This window comes from Neovison vison, chromosome 6 (assembly GCF_020171115.1).
Source record: "Neovison vison isolate M4711 chromosome 6, ASM_NN_V1, whole genome shotgun sequence".
Classification (NCBI taxonomy): domain Eukaryota; kingdom Metazoa; phylum Chordata; class Mammalia; order Carnivora; family Mustelidae; genus Neogale; species Neogale vison.
The window spans coordinates 198,051,331-198,072,650 of record NC_058096.1 but is presented as its reverse complement, the minus strand read 5'-3'; the positions used below and the strand labels follow the sequence as shown (position 1 = coordinate 198,072,650).

The following is a 21,320-nucleotide window of genomic DNA, read 5'->3' as shown; positions in this document are numbered from 1 at the left end:
CCGGACAGGCAGTCAAGCCCCGGGCTCTGGAGGGCCACGCCTCAGTGCTGTGGCTTTCCGAGTTGACTGAGCTCACAGGTGTGTCTCCCTCAGCTAGCCGTTCAAAGCCTGGGATGATTGCATTGTGGCTCCATGGCAGTGTCTGTCTGATGCGAGCTAGGCCTGAGGGAGAAGGGCCCCTCTACCGCTGAGACAGCTCAGCGCCGAGTGCAGGCTGGGGTGGTGAGCAGGGCTGGCCGAGCGGCAACCCCAGTGTTAGGCAGAGTGTGACTTTATTTTCTATTGAACTAGGTGAAGGCCTATGGCCCTGGCCTTGAAGGTGGTCTCGTGGGCAAGCCTGCCGAGTTCACCATCGACACCAAAGGAGCAGGCACTGGAGGTCTGGGCCTCACCGTGGAAGGTCCGTGCGAGGCCAAAATCGAATGCTCTGACAATGGGGATGGCACCTGCTCTGTCTCTTACCTGCCCACAAAGCCTGGGGAGTACTTTGTCAACATCCTCTTTGAAGAAGTCCACATACCTTGTTCTCCCTTCAAAGCCGACGTTGAAATGCCTTTCGACCCCTCTAAAGTCGTGGCGTCGGGACCGGGTCTCCAGCACGGGAAGGTGGGCGAAGCCGGGCTGCTGAGCGTGGACTGCTCGGAAGCAGGCCCCGGGGCCCTGGGCCTGGAAGCTGTCTCAGACTCGGGAGCGAAAGCCGAAGTCTGTATTGAAAACAACAAAGACGGCACCTACGCGGTGACCTACGTGCCCCTGACTGCCGGCATGTACACTCTGACCATGAAATATGGCGGTGAGCTGGTGCCTCACTTCCCCACCAGGGTCAAGGTGGATCCCGCCGTCGACACCAGCAGGGTCAAAGTCTTTGGGCCAGGAATAGAAGGAAAAGGTGGGTTTCATTAAAAAGTCTGCAAAATAACTTAGGACATAGGGGTCCCCAGAAACTCAGAGTAGATGTGCAAACTGATGTACCCCCAGAGGCCACGTGGAACATAAGAAAGCACTCTCCTGTGGTCTCAGCATCAGGAAGAGAGGGACCACAGCAAAGCCGTGAGCATGTGACATTTCTGCTGCCCAAGCTTCACTTCGTTTCTCTAGGGGGGACAGGGCCCAACACTGCTGGCAGATGCTCATATTTTTCTGGCAAAGCCAGAAATTGTGATTTTTACGTGGAAATTCAAGATCTTTATTTTTGGCACTAATTGAAAAGGTTTAAAATGTGGATGCTATTACCAGATTTGCTGCAGAGCAGGTCTGTCTTTTCGCTTTACCCTGTCAAAGAGTCAACTCCACCTTCGTCCAGAAAGTGTGCAAGGAGTTGTGTAGTCACAGGGTGGGGGCTTCTGCAGCCCACCCTCGTGGGAAGAAGCAGCTTTTGCAGGATGGTGGCAGGGAGGAGGTGGTCATTAACACTCTTGATTTGGGGATGCCTGGGTGGCTCAGTGGGTTAAGCCACTGCTTTCGGCTCAGGTCATGATCTCAGGGTCCGGGGATCGAGTCCTGCATCGGGCTCTCTGCTCAGCAGGGAGCCTGCCTCTCTCTCTCTCTCTCTCTCTCTCTCTCTCTCTCTGCCTGCCTCTCCATCTACTTGTGATCTCTTTCAAATAAATAAAATCTTAAAAAAAAACCACACACACACACAACAACAAAGAACACTCTTGATTTGGAGAGTCAAAAAAAACACCCATCTGCTGGCACCGAGCTTAGACATAACGTACCTCAAGTGCCGAGAATCCTGGTTCTTGGATATGTTCTGAGGTTCCAGGCGTTGGTGACGTTCTCCTCTGTGTGATTGCTCCGCAGACGTGTTTCGTGAAGCCACCACCGACTTCACAGTCGATTCACGGCCCCTGACACAGGTGGGGGGCGACCACATCAAAGCCCACATTGCCAACCCCTCGGGGGCCTCTACCGAGTGCTTCGTCACAGACAACGCTGACGGGACCTACCAGGTGGAGTACACACCCTTCGAGAAAGGTGAGCTGACTTCTCCTTGGACACGACCATCATCCAGAGCTATGCCAGGCCATTTCCTTGGGTGACTGGTGCTGTCTCCTGCCCCATGAGTCTGGCCTGTCTCCATGAAGGCACGGACAGAGTGACAGGGACATGTGGAAATCTCCCTCCCCAGCAGAGCCACTGAGCGCTCAGTGCCTGACAAGCTGGCCCTGGTGTGTGACAGACATTGTGGCCAAGGTTAGCCTCATGCTCCTCTGAGCAGCTTACGGCTGATATCATGGCATAGCACCCATTTGTATCAATTTTTTTTTTTACATAATTTCTTTCTTAAAATTCTAGAAATGACTTGAAAATTTGACAAATCTTGAAAAGTTAAAGGAAAAAATAAAAGCACTATATATTTTCATTACCTGGGTATATGATTCCTGTAAGTATTCCAGTGTAGACATAGTCAATCCCTTTATGTAGATGCATGGATATTGTGTTTCATGGATTTCCCTTTGTCTTTTGGCTAATGACAGGAGGAAGTTTTTCCAAATCAGAATAGTGCATTTAAGATGACTAACTTCAATTTTAGTATATGTGCTGCCGAAGCGAGCACAAGATGACTAACTTCAGTACAGACCTCGTGATACTTGCTTGGGGGAGAGGCCCTCTGCATATGTTATCTGTTGGGGAGGGAGGGCTGTGTGGCTGCCAGGTGAACAGAAAACATTAAATAAATAGGTACATTTTTTTAAAAAAATCAGATCATACCAATATTGTACTATTTCTTTAAACTGCTTGTTTCCAGTAACACGGGATGGCGGGTCCGTGTGAGCCCTGCTTGAAACCTGGCAGGAGAGTCTTACTTTCCACAGGTAGGTGACTCTTGTGCATATAATTTCTGTTTGTCATTTTGAACAGGTCTCCACATAGTGGAGGTGACGTATGATGACGTACCCATCCCAAATAGTCCCTTCAAAGTGGCTGTAACCGAAGGCTGCCAGCCGTCTCGGGTTCAGGCCCAAGGACCTGGACTGAAAGAGGCCTTTACCAACAAACCCAATGTCTTCACTGTAGTTACCAGGTGAGCAAGGCGCTGGGATCTGTGTGTTGACTCTGAAAGGAGTAACCCTGGGTGTTTGTTTATTTATTCATTTTTCTGCCTTCTTGCTTTTTTCTTTTTTCTTCAAATTCAGCTAATTAACATATAGTGTATTATTAGTTTCAGAGGTAGAGGTCAGTGATTCATCAGTCTCTCATAGTACCCAGTACTCATTATATCACGTGCCCTCTTTCATGCCCCTATCTGAAGGGGTTGGTTTGGGTGCCTGGGCGGCTCAGCCGGTTAAGCGTCTGCCTTCCGCTCAGGTCATGATCCCAGGGTCCTGGGATTGAGTCCCACATCAGGCTCCCTGCTGAATGAAGGGCCTGCTTCTCCTTCCTCCTCTGCTGCTCCCTCTGCTTGTTCTTTCTCTCTCTCTACTGAATCAATAGATAAAATGTTTGAAAAGTTTCTTAAAAAAAAATGACAGAGTTGGGTTTTTTAAATTTAAAGAATTTATTTATTTATTTGAGAGAAAGAGAGAGTACACGAGTGGTGGGAGGGGCAGAGGGAAAAGCAGACTCCCCGCTGAGCAAGGAGCCTGATATGGGCCTCGATCTCAGGACCCTGAGATCACAACCTGAGCAGAAGGCAGGCACTTAACCGAATGAGCCACACAGGTGCCCCTCAAAAGGAGTTTTATGGGTATATATTGCATATGTGTCCTGGTGTCCCAACTTTGGGAGGCTTTTTTTTTTCCCCCCATGGTATAGGAGGCATTTGCTTTGTAGAGACTTTTATGCTACAGAGAGAGGGTGAGTATACCTCAGGAAGTACCAGAAACCCCTTGGTTACAGTCATAAGATGGCTAAGCAAACCAGAACGAGATGGCAGCTCCTTAACTTGATAATGCAGAAGCATACAGCCAATTTTATGGTTAAGTGAATTATTGGAAGTAGTCCTGCTACAATGGGTCACAGATGCAATCAGATGTGAAAATGAAGGATAAGCATTGAAAAGGAGGGGTCGGAGCCATCTGTCTATGACACCGTTGAGAAATTTTCAGCAGTTGAATCAGATTGGCTTCCTGGGATGATTTATAGAGAGATTTTAAGTAATTCTGGCAATCAGCAGACTAGCATGAAGCACTTGTCCCACTTCACGCTCTATTCCACCCTTTCCAGAGGGGCAGGCATTGGTGGGCTCGGCATAACCGTGGAGGGACCATCAGAGTCCAAGATCAACTGCAGAGATAACAAAGATGGAAGCTGTAGCGCTGAGTACATCCCCTTTGCTCCGGGGGATTACGACGTTAACATCACATACGGAGGAGCCCACATCCCTGGTAAGCAATCCCGCAGAAATGTGTCCAGAGCATAATGGATTTGGCATGAAAGCAGGTTTTGTCTGCTCATGTCTGAGTGGGAAAGAGAGTCTGATACTTGGGAGGAGGTACAGAGGGAGAACTTCTCCTTATGGCTGCGTCTCCCAAGAATATCCCAGCTCCCAGGAGGGCTGGTAACTGGCAAAACGCCTTGGCTTGGCATTTGGACTAGAAATCATTCACGTGTTGAAGACCCGCTATTTAATTTAAGGGAGAGGTGGGTTTTTTTGTTGTTTTTTTTTTTTTTACAAAGCTGAAAATCTCCACTTTATTTTGTGATTGATTCTTCTTTACCTTGTACCTGTTCTCTTATTTTCTGCTATTCGTGGATAGTCCTGGTAGACGAAAGAGACCCACAAACTCCAATTCTTACTTACTAATATCTTTTCTGTTTCAAAGCAGCGTCTGTCAAGTGCTTGGCTGGCGCGGTCAGTGGAGCGTGCAGCTCTTGATCTCGGGGTTTTGCATTTGAGCCCCACATTGGGTGTGGAGAGATTACATAAAAATCAAATCTTTAAAAAACAAAACTAAACAAAACTAAGGTTTGTCGTCCTCAGGACCCTGACATTTTGGATGGGATAATTCTTTGTTGTTGGGAGGAGGGGGGCTGTCCTGTGCATTGTAGGGCATTTAGTAGTATTCCAAACCACCCCCTTCATTTTGGGACAACCAGAAATGTCTCTAGATATTGGCAAGTGTCCACTCTGGGACAAAATCACCTTTAGTTAAGAACCACTGCTATACTGATTGAAACAATGCGAAATACATGACTTAAGTAGCGAAGGGCCCTCCAACTTTCGTGCTTTAGGGGGAAGACTCTCCATCGGTTCTGGTCTGTTTATTTAATGAAACAGTTGCCATTCCACACACATCTGGCTGGGTCGATGCCCCTATGGTGTGGATACAAGGACCCTGGGGGTTGCCTCTGAGTCCACCTATGCCTTGTCTTGGGTATGGTGAGAAAGGGGGCAGAACCCCATCCGAGGACTCCTGGGGCAGGAAGAGCCTCGGATGGGTCAGGGTTATTGCCCCCAAAGCCATAAGCCAGGATAACACTGAGGAGAAAGGAACAGACTTGAGGAGCTTGATTCTGGGTTTCTGGAATGACTCCCAGAAGCTGGAGTGTGTGCATTGACCAAACGCTTTCCTGAATCTATAGACATTTCCTCCTTATGACATGCCTATGTGCCCACAGACTCACTCTTGCTCTCCCATTGGTCAGAAAACCCAGACATTGAGCTCAAATGAATGCTACTCAGATATCATTTAAGCCTTAATTTTATGAAGGCTTAGATTTTTCTTTGAAGACTTCACATTTAAGAAAAACTAAATTGGTGAGTTTCTCCTCCAACTTGTCTTTGCAGCTGAGCACAGATTGTTTTTCTAAGATTTTATTTATTTATTTGACAGACTGAGATCCCAAGTAGGCTGAGAGGCAGGCGGGGGGTGGGGGGAAGCAGGCTCCTCGCCAAGCAGAGAGCCCGATGAGGAGCTTGATCCCAGTGACCCAAGCCAAAGGCAGAGGCTTTCACCCACTGAGCCACCCAGGTGCCCCTGATCACAGATTTTTAAATCCCTGTCAGCACTAGGCAAGGGGAATTCAGCCAAGGACAAGACAGTCAGAGCTCTTGTGCTCCGGTAACTTCCTGGCTGGTGTTGATGGAGCTTCTTGTGATGACTGCTACCAGGAAAGAACAGGGCCCAGTGACAGAGGACAGAGCCATGGGTGTTTGGGGGAGCGTGACAGTTCTGCAGTAGGAGGGACGGGAGGGGAGAGCGCAGAGGACAGGTGGAGGGCTGCTGTCTGGAAAGATGACGTGGTGGCTGCAAGCCCGCAGGTGGCATTGAGAAGAGCCTCTCTTCATGGAGATGACAACACTGTTCTTAACTTCATTGGGATGGTCTGGCTGATGCTTTCAGCTTGGGAATTCCCCTCGCACAAGAGGGTGAGGGTTTGGACCCCAATGACTGACCTGGGAGCATGAAGCAGATGGCCATCTTTGAGAAGTCCAGTAAAAAGAGACCCATTTCTTGACCCATTTCTCATCAGAGGTAGATGATAGTCCATGTTTCAGATTCTCTGTAGCCACTCGGAGCGTAATGGCAGTTTCTCCCAGATCCCAGGCCCTTCCCTGGGTGGTTAGTTAGTAAAGTGTGGGTTGGTTGTCTTAGTTTGGGCTTCTTAGTAAGTAAAGTAACTCGTGAGGTATTGCTGTGAAACACTCGGCAACCTGCTGGCTTCTCATTTGCTTTCATGGGAATTCTCACCGGTTAAACATTAGTCCAGTGTTTCCTGGCCTGGTGCAAAGCCCTAGTGGGGCTGTTTTTGACAAGGTTTGCTGTCCTCCCCACTGTGGCATACTGGTTTCCCTTGCTGGGCCAGCTGGGGTCGGCCGGTGGTGGCTTTTAGATCAACTGGATCCACCGGGAAAAGCACATCAGGAGAGAGAGCCGCTGTGGCGGTTTTTGGTGTCTGCTTGGGCCCCGGAACGGGGTAGCAGGGAACGCTTGGTATCTGTCACCTGGGGTCTAAAATTACCTTGCTAGTTCTGGATGCCCTCATGCTGTGTTCAGACACCTTCCAGTGGAAGCTCTGACTTGGAGATCGGCCTCAGAGGCCGTCCATCGCCACCACCTGCTGACCTGAGATGCTCTACCGTTCCCCTGTGACATGAAGCTCCCTTACGTTTGTTTCCCTAAACCCCAGCCTGGAGGGTGATGTTTGTCTTGGCCGGGTCAGCCATTTATTTCAGTTAGCTGAAAAACTGGATGCCACTGAAACCCAGCTGTCATTAAAGAGCCAAGGCCTCTGTTCTTTGTGCGATCTTGTAATTTGCCACTGTATTCCACAACAGATGAATTTGGGGGGATGCAAAGCAGAAGATACCTGGGTTTGTGTGTCAGTTAGAAGTCATTGATTTTCCCAGTCTCTTTGGGAGCACAAGGACCCCTGCTCACAGCAAGAGGTACATGTTGCCCCTTGGCAATGGGCTTGGTTGCCCAAGAAGGCATGGTGCTGGGGATCCTGAGGTTCCTGTTTCCAGCTCACCTCTCAGAGGTCTTATTTAGTCCTCTTGGTGGGGGAATCCCAGGAGGGACCCTGGTCCAGCCCTAGTTATTCTCTTTAGTGCTTCTCTTGCAAATCCTGATCACACAGCATTTTCTGTTTCCTTGGATTTTTTTTTTTTTTAAGATTTTGTTAGTTATTTGGGAGAGAGAGTGTGCAAGTGCACAGAGGGAGAGAGAGCCTGATGTGGGGCTCGATTCCAGGACCCTGAGATGATGACCTGAACCAAAGACAGATGCTTAACTGACTGAGCCACCCAGGTGCCCCTGTTTACCCTTGGTCTTTAAAACCAGTACCCTTGGGACGCCTGGGTGGCTCAGTGGGTTAAAGCCTCTGCCTTCAGCTCAGGTCATGATCCCAGGGTCCTGGGATCGAGTTCCGCGTCGGGCTCTCTGCTCAGCAGGGAGCCTGCTTCCTCCTCTCTCTCTGCCAGCTTCTCTGCCTCCTTGTGATTTCTGTCTGTCAAATAAATAAATAAATCTTTAAAACAAAACAAAAAACAGTACCCTCAAAGAGTCGGAGACCCCAGTGCCACCTGTGGGGTCAGCTATGCAGGAGGACCACAGCTGACGACGGTCAGGAGAAAGCAAGGCGTCACCCAATGGCCAGGGAACCAAGCAGGCCATTCATGGTGGGAAGGAGCAGGCTACATTGTAGGGGAAGGACTCCAGGAAGGCCTCAGGAGAGGTTTGGGGAGAGGGTATTAGATGCGGGCTGGAAGGGCTCCCAACCTCTGCAGCCCCCTGCACTCACTCCTTCCTTCCACCCCTGAGCATCCTCCTTCAGCATCTTTGACAGCTTGTGCTCTCCCTCCCCACCAGGGCCCTGTACCCCCCCCATCACTGTGCTTGAAACCCCCTCCATCTGCTTCCCTGGGTGCTGTCTGTTCACTTTCTTGTCTCGGGTTAGTTGTCCCTGGAGAGCTGCCTCTGGCCCCCTGAAGACCAGATTCCTTGCCTTCTAAGTGTTCTACTGATGCTTGTACATGGCCCCGGCCTCTGTTGAATGTGATGTCACAGCTGCCTGTTTGCCACCTTCTCCTGCACTGTGGGTTCCTCCAGGGCCATGAAGCCTTCTGGGCCCAGCTCGCGGCCCGATGCTGCATGTGGTGGGTGCGTGTGGGAGCACACACAGCCAGGCAGGGCCCCTGGGGAGCTTTGGGGGAAGTTCGGAGCACACATGAGGCAGGTCATCTGTCAGTAGGAGAGCTGTGCTCAGGATCCTGTGACTTCTTTTCCAGGCAGTCCCTTCAGAGTTCCTGTGAAGGATGTCGTGGACCCTAGCAAGGTCAAGGTTGCTGGCCCTGGGCTGGGCTCTGGTGTCCGAGCCCGCATCTCACAGTCCTTTACAGTGGACAGCAGCAAGGCCGGCCTGGCTCCTCTGGAAGTGAGGGTCCTGGGCCCACGAGGTGAGTGCATCCTGCCAACTCTCTCGCCACAGGTGGGGGCAGCCTGGACCCAGGGGCACTTGACTTTTGAGTTTGGTCATGAACTTAAAATTAAATTGTTAAATTACTTTATTGCTCCATATTCTAACTAAACAGGAGAAGTGTCTTCTTTTATTTATTTATTTTTAAATATTGTATTTATATATTATGAGAGAGACAGAGTGTCCGCATGCATGCTTACATGTGCACACTTGTGAGTGGAGAGGGAAGGGCAGAGGCACAGGGAGAGGCAGAATCTCAAGCAGACTTGTGCTGAGCACAGAACATTCTCTTGACCCTGCAGTCAAGACCTGAGTCGAAATCAAGAGTTGGATGCTCAAGCGACTGAGCCATTCAGATGCCGCGAAGCTGCTTTTAGAAAGCAGGCAGACATCCTATTTCTCTAGTGGTCTCTTCCCCCATTTAATAATGCGGCTCTAAATGTCTTTTTCAGTTTTCACTTAAGTAATGAGATGAGGCAAGTAGTATTTGCGTGTCTCAGCCTTTGTGAGGTGACTGAGGTCTGGAGTTTGGGTGGGCGATGGGTTTAGAGATGATAACTCTCTTTGACGTGCCTTTTCTGGAAATGACAGATTCGCAACCCATGTGACATGGTTTTTGTCATTGTCCCCACTTCCTGGAGGGAGAGGGTCTCTTGGGAAATGGCCTCTGTTGACAATTCGGCCTGCCCTGTTGGCAGGCTAGAACTGGGGTTTGGTATGACTAGCAGGCCATTTTGGGACAGAGCCCTGCAGTGCATTGAGATTTACCTTATTTGGCAGGCAATCACATTTCCTCTTCTGGCACTGAAAATGAGCCATTCTCTCTTAATTTCTTAAGTTATCTGGATTTTTCCCTGGTGATGTGTTCTTGGCTTTATAGACATAGCAAATGGGGGCTTCCTTCTTTGAAGAAGAACTTTCTACTTAATGGGGTTCAGCAGGAGGTTATGCCTTTTGAAGCTCAGGGCAGATGTGGTTTGAGGGAAATGAGGTCATGGGGCTGGAATCTGATTCTGCATAGTTACTGAGCTTTAAGACCTGTGTGTGTGTGGAAGAGAGAGAGAGACGGAGGGAGGCTTTACTTAGATATCTACTGCTATTATATTATTCTGGAGGACTCGGAAGTAACAGCCTTTTAATTTTAGCTGATGAGATGGATTCCCAGTCTTGGCGCAGCCCCTTGAAAGCCATTTCAGAGTTCTTTAAAGGTGACCCGAAGGGTGACTTTACGGAGACAGGTTTGCATTTTCCTATTGGCTGCTGCTCTAATTATGCTGAATGCCTCTTGCTGTCCTCACCCCCAAAATTGCCTGGTTCCTGCCTCATCTGCTTTGCTTAATAAGCAGCCTACCCTCAGTCGACCCATCCCCGATACTCATGGCCAGAACTAGGATCTAGAATCTACCAACGCAATGCATGCCTTGATTTAGCTTTAACACAGTCTCTAGCTGACCCCTGTAGGCATCACTTTGAAGATCCCCCCCCATCCCATGGAATGGGCACCCTCACCTGCCCTGCACCTAACACTCAGCCTGCTGGCATCCTACTGGTCTGTGCTCTAGGTAGCCATCCATTTGCTTGGCCAGTCCATTGGTTAACTTCTGCTTCTCAGAGTTGTGGTCTCTTTGGCCCTTCCTCTGCTATAGAGTAAAATGGCCACATCCCAAGCATGCCTCACCAGCTTGGAAGGGGATAGCGTGTCTGCAACATGCATCTTCACGCAAGCATGGCAGTCTCCTTAATTGCACTCGAGGGCCGACTGAGTGTACTTCAGCCAGCAGAAAGCTAAAGGTGTCTCTTGGGGTCATTTCTGCAACCATGAATTGGGGATCCTGTCTCCTGTGATTTCTTGGGCCACTGATTATGGCCTCCCATGCCTTTATGTTTCTCCTCATTGGAAACCAATAGGTCTTGGGATGAATGTGATTCTGTTTCAAACTCAGCCCAGGGTAGAGTGAAGGAGAGTCTGTGCAGTTCCTCAGATGTCTCATTTTTGTTCTCAGGCCTGGTGGAGCCGGTGAACGTAGTGGACAATGGGGATGGCACACATACGGTGACCTACACGCCATCCCAGGAGGGGCCTTACATGGTCTCAGTAAAATATGCTGATGAAGAGATACCTCGTAGGTAAGCTTCTGACACTTACAGAAGGGGGTCAGAACCAGCCTGAACTCCAGCCCTCTAAAGGTTTGGCCAGCACTGTCCTGGTGACCCATTCAGCCATTCATTTATCCAACTACCCATCCATCCACCCATCCGTCCATCCGTCTGTCCATCCGTCCATCCAACCATCCATCTGTCCATCCATCCGTCCATCTGTCCATCTTTCCAACCAACCATCTACCCATCTATCCACCCATCCATCTACCCACCCAACTTCCTCATCAGCAGGTATCAGTGAGAACCGGTAGGCTATCTGTGCACGGGTGTTAGAACATACTAGCCTTGATACCTGTGGCTGCTTCTCTCTTGATATCCTGTATCCTCCTGCTTTGTTCCTTTTGGCCATATTGAATTTAAAGATGAGCTGAAATTAAGGAGTTGGAATCTTTGAAGAAACAAGGAATGTGTTATTTCATCAACGTTGTCTTTCTGGTGACCTTACAAGTAGTTCTCTGATGAGGACAAAGATTTTTACTTTTTCACTTCTTTACTTAAGGATTTGGTTGACAGTATGTTCCCAGAAGGTATTGGATAGAAACGTCATTCCTCATTCACATTAATATGAAATGTTGCTATACTCTTCCTCTGTCAGGACAGCCTCCAAGGGATTCTTTTCATACTCCTTAAGACGAAAAGAATTTACCCAAACCCCAATATATGTTTTATGTAGAGATACACATATAGCTCTAGGTATTTAGAAATCTATAATTTATAAATTACATTTATGTATTACTTTACTAATAGGAGTTCACCATCTAAAGCATGCTGAAAATAGAAGAGGATGAGATAAGACATTAATTTAATTATTCCAACATTATATCCTAATTCCAACAGTCCCTTCCCATTTTGGTGACCATTTTCTCAGCATGACAAAAGCAAGTTAACTGTGTCTCCCAAACCAAGTTGAGGATTAGTGTGTATCCCATGGAGTGCACTCAGGGAAAGCATATGATGGTTACATGCTTGTAAATTTCTGTTAGACTTCAGGTGCATAAGGCACTTGCTGTCTTACTTTCTGTAGAAATCCTCCCTCTCAAGCCCAGTCTCTTTGTGTAAGAGAGATCAAATGTAGATGGTTGATGGTATTGGCACTCACCCAGGATGTGTATGTGTCTTTCAAGTCCCTTCAAGGTCAAGGTCCTTCCCACATATGATGCCAGCAAAGTGACGGCCAGTGGCCCTGGCCTCAGTTCCTATGGTGTGCCTGCCAGTCTGCCTGTGGAGTTTGCAATTGACGCCAGAGATGCTGGGGAAGGCCTGCTTGCTGTTCAGATCACGGTAACTTTGAGTTATTTTCTAGAGTCAAATTCGATTAATGAAGACCTCACTTCCTGATCAGGGATAAGAATAAGATTTTAATGACCAATTTCTGACCTGATGCAAATGTTTGATGATCTCCCCCAACCCCCCACCAGAGAACCGGTCATTGTGTAAGAAAACAAACATGCTTGCCTGAATGAGAAGTCTGAAGGGGTGGCTCCAAGTACCACATTTGGATGAATCTCGCGTACTTTGATCTCTACTCTATCTGCTCCTCTGCTTTTGTTTTAAAATGTTTTAAATTACTCATCAGATTAGTTAAGACTAGATTGCGCTGTATATCACAATACCCCCGCAAATGAGAGTGGCTCCGACCCATGGGATTAATCTCTGTTGAAGGAAGCCCGGAGGCAAGCCACCTGGGTACTGTGTGGCTCGGCAAGGAAGCCGGCTCCAGCTCTCTGCTCCTCGGTCCTAGCGTGTGGCTTCTGTCCTGAGGTTTCCTCCTGGACCACAAACTGATGCACGTGGCAGGCCACAAAGAGAAGGAAGGGCAGAAGGGGAAAGGGGACCTTCAACTCAGTCAATGGTCTTGACCAGCTCTGTGTGACTTCCACTTCCCTCTCATTTATTTACTGGCACTTTGTCACAAGTCCCAAGACCATACCTAGGGGAAGAGTTTGCTAGCAAGTGGGAGCTGACTCCAGTCAAGGACTGGGAATTTTTTACTAAAGGGAAGAAGGAGAGTGGATGTGGTGATATAGGAGCAGGGACCTTGTCCCCCTTGTCTCCCTGAATTTGGTTGGATTCAGAGCTGAATCAGTTCTTGTTTACTTGACCGTAGAATTCCTAAAAATTGACAATGTCCATAGGGTGTGACCATCTCCCCTCCTTGCCCCCCCAAAACAAGATTTTTTTTTTTAAGATTTTATTTATTTATTTGACAGACGGAGATCACAGAGAAGCAGGCTTCCTGCTGAGCAGAGAGTCTGATGCGGGGCTCGATCCCAGGACCCTGGGATCATGACCTGAGTTGAAGGCAGAGGCTTTACCCCACTGAGCCACCCAGGGGCCCCACAAAACAAGATTATAATTAAGATTGTGTTGGGGCACCTGGGTGGCTCAGTGGGTTAAAGCCTCTGCCTTCGGCTCAGGTCATGATCCCAGGGTCCTGGGATCGAGCCCCGCATCAGGCTCTCTGCTCAGCAGGGAGCCTGCTTCCTCCTCTCTCTCTCTGCCTGCCTCTCTGCCTACTTGTGATCTCTGTCTGCCAAATAAATAAATAAAATCTTAAAAAAAAAAAAAAGTTTGTGTTAAGCCATTAATTCTGTCTCCTCTGGAATAGAGGCACCAATGAATAAGCAAAATGTGTCTTGTTTTCCCATGAGTGGTCTCTACATCTTGATGACAAAACCCTAAATAGCATTTCTCGGTGCTTCACAGGATCAAGAGGGAAAACCCAAAAGAGCCATTGTCCATGACAATGAAGATGGCACGTACGCTGTCACCTACATCCCTGACAAGACTGGACGCTATATGATTGGGGTCACCTACGGGGGGGACGACATCCCATTGTCTCCCTACCGCATCCGGGCCACACAGACAGGAGATGCCAGCAAGTGCCTGGCCACGGGTGAGTGTGGGCTTTGGAGTCATTAAGCCAGGGGCCAATCCTTCTCTGCCCTTCAGTGGCTGTGTGATGAGGGCAAGTTGCTTAGCCACTCTGAGCTTTGGTCAAACTTAGATGGAAGCTCTTTCTGAGAACATTTGAATTCAAGAAACTCTTCTTGGGATCAGAGACTGTTTCACGGGTTTATTGCAAAATTATATGAGGTCAGGTAGGAGAAATGTTTAGCAAGGTAGCAGGCACATGGAAGCTGTTATTATGTTACTTTTGAAGTGGGTGCTTTTGTGGAGATCTCACCTGTGGTGGTAGGTCCCACGAAAAGCTGCAAATATATGCCTTTCCTTTCATGAGGAGATGGTTTAATTTTTCAAGATTTATTTGAGAGCATTTCAGGTCAGCATTAGAGAAATGCATTCGAGGATCTGGGTTTTTCCTCAGCACTTCAGCCTGTGCCTACGTCTCTCAGAATGTCTCCAGAAATACTTGAACATCACACTTCCTTCTGTTTCTGAGATGTGACCGAGACCATCACAGGCCCTTCATTTCTAAGAACAGCTCTTGTTACCCTGACGCTGTTCCAGCAGATTTCAAAACATGAATCCCCATCTCTGAAGTGAAACAGATTGGCTTCTCTTTAAATTCAGCGTAGGTCCAACCTGGATGGACCTGTTTCTCTCATATCTTAGCTTGTTCTGAACGGAGGAAAAATTTCTGGCTTTCAGAGCAAGTTGTAAACTGCTCAGCTTGGTGAGTTGGGGCTCAAAGGCTGGGAAATTTTGAATCACTGGCCAATCCAATCCACCACCTCCTAGGTCTGTGCTATCTGCCAGGAACGCCTGGATTGCCGTGACTAACCTGGGGCATGATAATACTGGGTGGGGACTGACTCCTTGCTCTCCAGGCTCTGTTCTGTCCCTTGCTGGGGCAGAATCCTGAACAGGACACTCGCTCATCCTGGGGGCTCCGAGAGGCCACTGTTCTCTGTCGTTCAGGGCCTTCCACGGACTGGCCCCAGGTTCCCTTCTACTATTCCCGCTCTGAACAATATGTTTTTAGCATTCGCTGTTGCTTCTACACCCCTTGCTTGCCTTTTTTTTTTTTTCTTGCCAGCATGCTTTTTGGTTCACTCATCTGTACTCCCTGATGTGGAACCTGTGTAAAGGCTGCTCCCAGTCAGACAGAGAGAGACTGGTCATGGTTCGGGGGCATAGGTGGAAAGTTTCCTCTAGCCAGCCACGCCTGTGCTTCAGAATCAGCCATTCCCCTTTTCTCGCCCCCATCAGTGTGGCAATGCTGGGATACAAAGTCATAGAACTTCAAGAAATGTGCTATGGGACACTTCTCTAAAGCATGGCTGACTATTTTTTCTATAACTGAGTGTTCCCATGGCACATTGAGCCATCGTTCTTGGTGCCTGGCCTGCAAACATCTGCCTGTTCATAATGAACAGCTGACAGCAGAGACTGTGTGTGGTTCAATGTTGTGTGTACCTGGCCCTCAAGGAAGTGCCCATTGTATGTCTGCTTGCGGAAGTTGACCATCCCCTCTGACCCCTGAATGCCAGCAAGCTGGGTCTGACATCGGTTGACACTCCCAGCTTGTCTCTTAAGTACTAGAGCGCCCCCCACTCCCACGGGGAGCAGCCCCTTCCTCCAACCCCCAGGGGTCTCCAGGACCACCCTGTGTGTGGTGGCCGTCGAAGATCTGGCATGGACAGATGCGGACTCTGCACCAATGCGTGCTTTGTTCTGGGGTCCCCAGGGCGGCTCTCTGTGGCTGGAGCTTCTAGTCTTTTCTCCGGAACTGTCCTCTAGGTCCTGGAATTGCCTCCACCGTGAAAACCAGCGAAGAAGTGGGCTTTGTGGTGGATGCCAAGACCGCTGGGAAAGGGAAGGTGACCTGCACGGTTCTGACCCCCGACGGCACTGAGGCTGAGGCCGACGTCATTGAGAATGAGGATGGCACCTACGACATCTTTTACACAGCCGCCAAGCCAGGCACCTATGTCATCTACGTGCGCTTTGGCGGTGTCGATATCCCCAACAGCCCCTTCACTGTCATGGTAAGCCACATTCCTTCCCTAGAGCGCCTTGGTCTGACAGAAAAGCTAACAGCTGCCATCTGTTAAATCCTGGCTAGAACATCCCCTTCCACTTTTTTTTCTTTAAAAATTTTTTCCTAAGCAGTCATGACCTTGTTGAGTCCTAGAGTAATCTCTAGAAATCCGGAAGCTCTTGGCTGTTAGAGTTTTTAAGGAATCTTATTGGCCATCGACGTATCCATCAGGCTAAGGGTCTTAGGCAATGTCCTGGCCAAAGCCCAGTTCAGAAAGATATACTCGGACCAAAAAAAAAAAAAATTGCGTGTAAGACAGCACAGTTTTTTTATTCTGCTAGCTTTTCCTCCTCCTTCCTTCCTCATCTCCACAGCCTGGAGGAGAGAGGTTCCTGATGCCGTTATGTCTGGAGACTTGACCCATATCCCGGGACACAAAGTGCCTCCAGTTTTGTTTGGGAAAGACAGAGATTTTGCATAGACCTAGGAAATAGGAACATCTAGAAGAAAGGGACACCATTATGGGCCAGAACGGTGAGGCTTCTTAGTTTTCAACAAGTGACTCTTGGACTCCCCTCTGATAATGAAGGTTCTTCAATCAGGACAAGATTAGAAACCTCATTTGACCCTTAAAGCCAAGCATCATTGGCCCTCTTGCAGGTCAGGTGTGAGAAGAGGGTCCAGATTCAAGTTCACGGTGCCCAGCGTGCCTGCTGTGGACAGCCACTGAGGGCCCCTTACACAGTGTCCTTCGATGCCATGGGCAGCAGCCATGCTTGACCACAAAGTCCTTAGGCCTCAGTGACCTAGCGCCACGCACAGCCTGTGGAGTCCCTTTGGATGATTTCACTTCATGCAGCAACAGAGAAGAGACCCTGTTCCAAACAGAAGCCTGTGCCTTGCCTCCTTCCAAGCAGTCTCTCATTTGTTGTAGCTTTTTTCCCTTTCCATAGATGTTTGTTTATCTGTAAACATCCTGGCAGAGATCTGGAGGCTCTTTTTTGTCTCAAGGATGTAAGTGCCTCTCAACTTTGACACTTCATTCAGGAGTGTTCTCCTTTGAAGGCAGAAAGAAAGGCAGCTAGAGAGTTTCTGTCGTTCTTACTTCCCGAGAAGGGTCCCAGGTGTAATTTTAAGAATCTGTTTTAGTCTATAATGGGTTTTATGGGGTTAATTGGAACAGGGCAGCATGGAGGAGCGGCCCCCGAGCAGAGGTCGTGGCCTTGCAGGTGCAACGAGCTAGGATGGGTGAGGCGGGTCTGAGTGAGAAAGTCAGTGTGGAAATACCAAGGGCCATTTTAGCTGCTGAGTCAGGGACCTGAAGTGGGGGCCACCAGATTCAGTGGGAATAAATGTCCCCTCAGCAGGGAGGTCACCTCTAGTACCTGGTTTGGGTCTTTTTTTGGTTTGGTTCTTCCATTCTAAGCTCTCTCTAGCCTTACCCTGGTGGACTTTCTCTACACGTGGATTCCCTGCCTCCCTCTACAGACTTGTGGCCAGAAGGACATAAGCACCCAGTACTGCCTTCAGAGCTCTTGTCTCAAGGAGCCCCAGCAGGCTGGTTCAGTTAAATAGATCACACAGTCACGGGTCTAGGGGTGTTTCTGCTCATCTCGTCCCCGTTGAGAAGTCCTGGGTCGAAGGCCATAGAGTGGCCATTGAAAGATCTTTGACTAGTGTGTCCCTGCATAGCTCCACCGTGAGAGAGTCCTGAGGTGGGGGTAGGGCTGTTCCAAATGGTGATGCTCTCTTTCTGCAGATGCTGAAATACACAAAGAGGAGTGAAGCAGGCATGTTGGCCTTCCTCCCAGCGGGAGGGTCTTTCAGTTCTTGCTGTTGATGATGGGGAGAAGAGGGGGAGCCCTCCCTTACCGGGTCGATGGGATCAGGAATGTGAAGTCTGTGGTTTAAAAAAAAAAAAATGAATTTATAAAGACTTCTAAAACATAAATACCATGGGCACTTATCAAGTAACAGGAGACCTCTTTCCCAGTTCTGTGCCGCGGAAGGGACTGGTGTTCCTTTTTCGCTGTTGGCACAACAAAGCCATCAGCTTTGTGCACGGGGCAGCTCCTACCCAGTGCTTTACAACTTGTCTCGGTCCCTCCGAGTGTCAGAGGTACCCTTCCCCTTTCATTCATCGGACTTCGTAGCTTTTTTAAGTACAGGTTTGCATAATCAGCAGACTCCCTGGCAGGTGTTTTAGGTACCTCCAAGTTCTCAGGACCATAAGCAGCCCCGGTAAAGAACCCTGCACGTATCACCACAGACTCTCCAGCTAGCATATCTCTGGGCCAGCTTCCTAGAAGTGGGGTCATGGGTTTCAAGGGCATGTGGATTTGACATTTGAAGGAGGGATGCCGGCTTGCTCTCCAAAAGGCGAGGAAGGTTGCAGGCTCCCGCTAGAGCAAGTGGTTCCTGCTGTATGAGACAGAGCCGTTGGGGAGGAAGCGGCCCTCATGTTGTAGGACCTACTAAAGTACCAGCGTCCCTTCCGTATGATTCCCGACTAATCTCCATTTGCCACCAACCAGGCCACGGATGGGGAAGTCGAGGCTGTGGAGGAGGCTCCGGTAAATGCCTGTTCCCCCGGATTCAGGCCCTGGGTACACTTTTTTTTTTCCCCCCCTTTTTGGCATTTCTGTGTTTACTCAGCCTTCATTTCAGAAAGCTGCAGCCTGCTTCTGGGGATTGCTTAAGCCCTCTGGGTGTCCTGGTCATTGGTTTGTCCCGCCCCCACTGATCAGTCCGTCACAATGATCCCCCGCTTCCTCTGTAAAGAGACCCACCTGTGTCATCGTCTGCGCTCCACGAATCTCCAGCCGTCATGTCTGTGATCACGCTCGGTGTCGTTTGTCTCTGCGGTTCGGAGAAACACGGACTGTCCTCAGCCCTCCTGCTGACTCGCACAGCCGCCCCTTGCACAGTTGGTTTCTGTTAGGGGAGAGCCACCTGCTGCTACTTTCTGCCACTTAAAACGCACCTTCTTTTCCAGGCCACAACTAAACCTTTCCAGGTGGAGCCTCTTGGGACCCACAGACATTGCTCTCTCTCACTTTCCTATTCCCCCATGAGCCCTGCTGGGAATTCTGCAAGCAGAACGCCTAGCGATCGTTAGCAATTGGTCAGCATGACTTCTCCAGTACCCCAGGCTCTGCTTCGGCCCCGGGGCGTTAGACAGAGGCCATCCCACGTGGACGGCAGCCACATCCCCAGATCCCTGCTACACTGGCTTGCAGGATTCCCAGCTCTCTGCCCTCTGTTGCTTCATCAGCCCACACCATGGTCTGCTCTACCCAGTGACAACTGCTTCCTGTTTTTAGGTGACCGAAGAGGCCTATGTCCCCGTGAGTGACATGAACGGCCTGGGGTTCAAGCCTTTCGACTTGGTCATTCCGTTTGCGGTCAGGAAAGGGGAAATTACCGGTAAGCACAGTCACGAAAGTTGCCTTGTTCTCCCTAGATTGCATTAGCTTTCCAGAACGTTGCCCGGGCGGTGGTCCCACCTGTCCCTGATACCTGCCATCCTGAACCTAGCATCCCTGTTTCTTGCTGTAGGGGATTGGTCCATGAGCCCCTAGACGGCAGAATGTTCACTGTATATATGTGTGTCTCTGAAGGGGCTGCTTCTTTTAGGACTTGCATCACATCCTAGAGAAGGCCAGGCACTCTCTCCAGGTCACGAACCACTGTATTTAGATACCTCTCGACTGTCAGGTTCCTGTCCCACCTTTCTTCCTGCCTTGTCTTATTCACACACCTTTCCAGAGGTGACATTCCTACTGACGTCTCTTGTACAAGCCTGCCTTTCTCTCCCAGCCTCCTTTTAATGCCCATTTCTCTTTGAGCTGACTCTGCTACTTGGCTCATGGTCTTTTCTAGTCTAGTTTGAGCTTCTCACTTGCAAGTACAAAGGTAGAAAACCCTTTACTGGAGTTGCCTGCTGCATTTTGTGGAAGGAAAAGGGAACAAAATAAAGGTAGACATGTCTCTGTTTTCCTGTTGTCCTTGTCCTGTCTTGGATGCTTTAGGCAGCAGGGAGTGCCCTCTGATCTGAAGGCCACCTTTGCACTTTGCACTGAGCTTCTCCAGGGGAAGTGCCTGGGGTGCTCATTGCCCTGTCTGCCTGTCCTCCCATAGGAGAGGTCCACATGCCTTCCGGGAAGACGGCCACACCTGAGATTGTGGACAACAAGGATGGCACGGTCACGGTCAGATACGCCCCCACTGAGGTCGGGCTGCATGAAATGCACATCAAATATATGGGCAGCCACATCCCTGGTGAGTCGGGCTCTGCACCTGGGCAGCATGCTCACAGGACGGCATGACTTGGGCCTTGGTATCTGGGAGGTTTGCATAGACGTGTAGTTAGCTGCTACATGGGAAATATTTCTCAGTGGCAGGATCAGGAATGCAGTGTGGGGGTCACTATGAAACCAAATAGCCTGTGACCCCAGCAGATCCAGCTACTTTTCCAGAAGGGACAACACAGCCTAGCGTCCTGGGTCACAGTTCACGCCCTTAGGTCTATGATTGTTTGTCTTTGTCACTATGCCGAGCGTGGTCAGAGAATATGCTGGGAGAAGAATGTGAGGCGCCCGGAGGGACTTTCCAGCCTGGCCTGCAGAGCCTGGTGTGGTGTGGGGTTTTGGGGCGGAAGGAGAGGACAAGCTGCCTTATGTTCACACTGACCTTGACAAGGAAACTCAGCTCAGATTTCATGTCCATCAACCAACACAGTGTTATTCTTGTTCTTCTTTTTCTTTTTTTTTAAATGTTCAAATAGTTTTGTTTTTTAATTTAATATTTTGAGGCAACATATCCACATGGTTTAAAAAACAGTACGGGGCAAGGTTTCCTTCCTGCCTGTATCACCCACCTGACCTCTCCTTGAACTTGACTGCTGTTAACTTTTTACATTGGACTTCAGAATATTTTTAAGACCTACAGACAAATGAGAAATATGGATTCTTAAGCTCTTTCCCATTCGTGCATTAATAGCAAAGTCTGCACATCATTTTGAGCTCGTCCTTTTCCATCTGACAGTGTATCTGGGAGAGCTTTATGCTCTGAATGATAGAGCATGTTTGTGGTGTCGCACTATTGGGGTGAGCATGGTATATTCCACCATTACCCTCACTGGAGGACATTGAGGGTCTCCCCTGCCTTTTGCTGTCATTAGGCAGCAGTGAATAGCCTTTGTATCCATCATTTCACACTCACAAAGGTACAGCTGTGAGGTTTAATTCCCAAGGCACGTATTGTGGCCACAGAGATAACCGTCATTTTTGAGAATTGATTATTTTTATTAACATATAATGTATTATTTGCCCCAGGGGTGCAGGTCTGT

General features: G+C 49.1%; 1 protein-coding gene across 3 annotated transcripts in view; it reads left to right on the top strand.

The window, feature by feature from the left end:
• The window catches only part of FLNB (filamin B), a 146,821-nt gene that overhangs the window by 100,442 nt on the left and 25,059 nt on the right, over window positions 1–21,320 (top strand). Inside the window, exons 21-33 of one of the 3 annotated variants that reach the window (XM_044253311.1) lie at window positions 292–889; window positions 1,804–1,977; window positions 2,866–3,028; window positions 4,171–4,331; window positions 8,678–8,845; window positions 10,011–10,103; window positions 10,869–10,992; window positions 12,150–12,306; window positions 13,732–13,921; window positions 15,730–15,977; window positions 18,505–18,576; window positions 19,294–19,396; window positions 20,111–20,251. In XM_044253311.1, coding sequence (XP_044109246.1) covers window positions 292–889; window positions 1,804–1,977; window positions 2,866–3,028; window positions 4,171–4,331; window positions 8,678–8,845; window positions 10,011–10,103; window positions 10,869–10,992; window positions 12,150–12,306; window positions 13,732–13,921; window positions 15,730–15,977; window positions 18,505–18,576; window positions 19,294–19,396; window positions 20,111–20,251 — 2,392 coding nt within the window. The remainder of the gene's footprint in view (window positions 1–291; window positions 890–1,803; window positions 1,978–2,865; window positions 3,029–4,170; window positions 4,332–8,677; window positions 8,846–10,010; window positions 10,104–10,868; window positions 10,993–12,149; window positions 12,307–13,731; window positions 13,922–15,729; window positions 15,978–18,504; window positions 18,577–19,293; window positions 19,397–20,110; window positions 20,252–21,320) is intronic. The other 2 variants (XM_044253309.1, XM_044253310.1) reach the window with 2 other exon arrangements.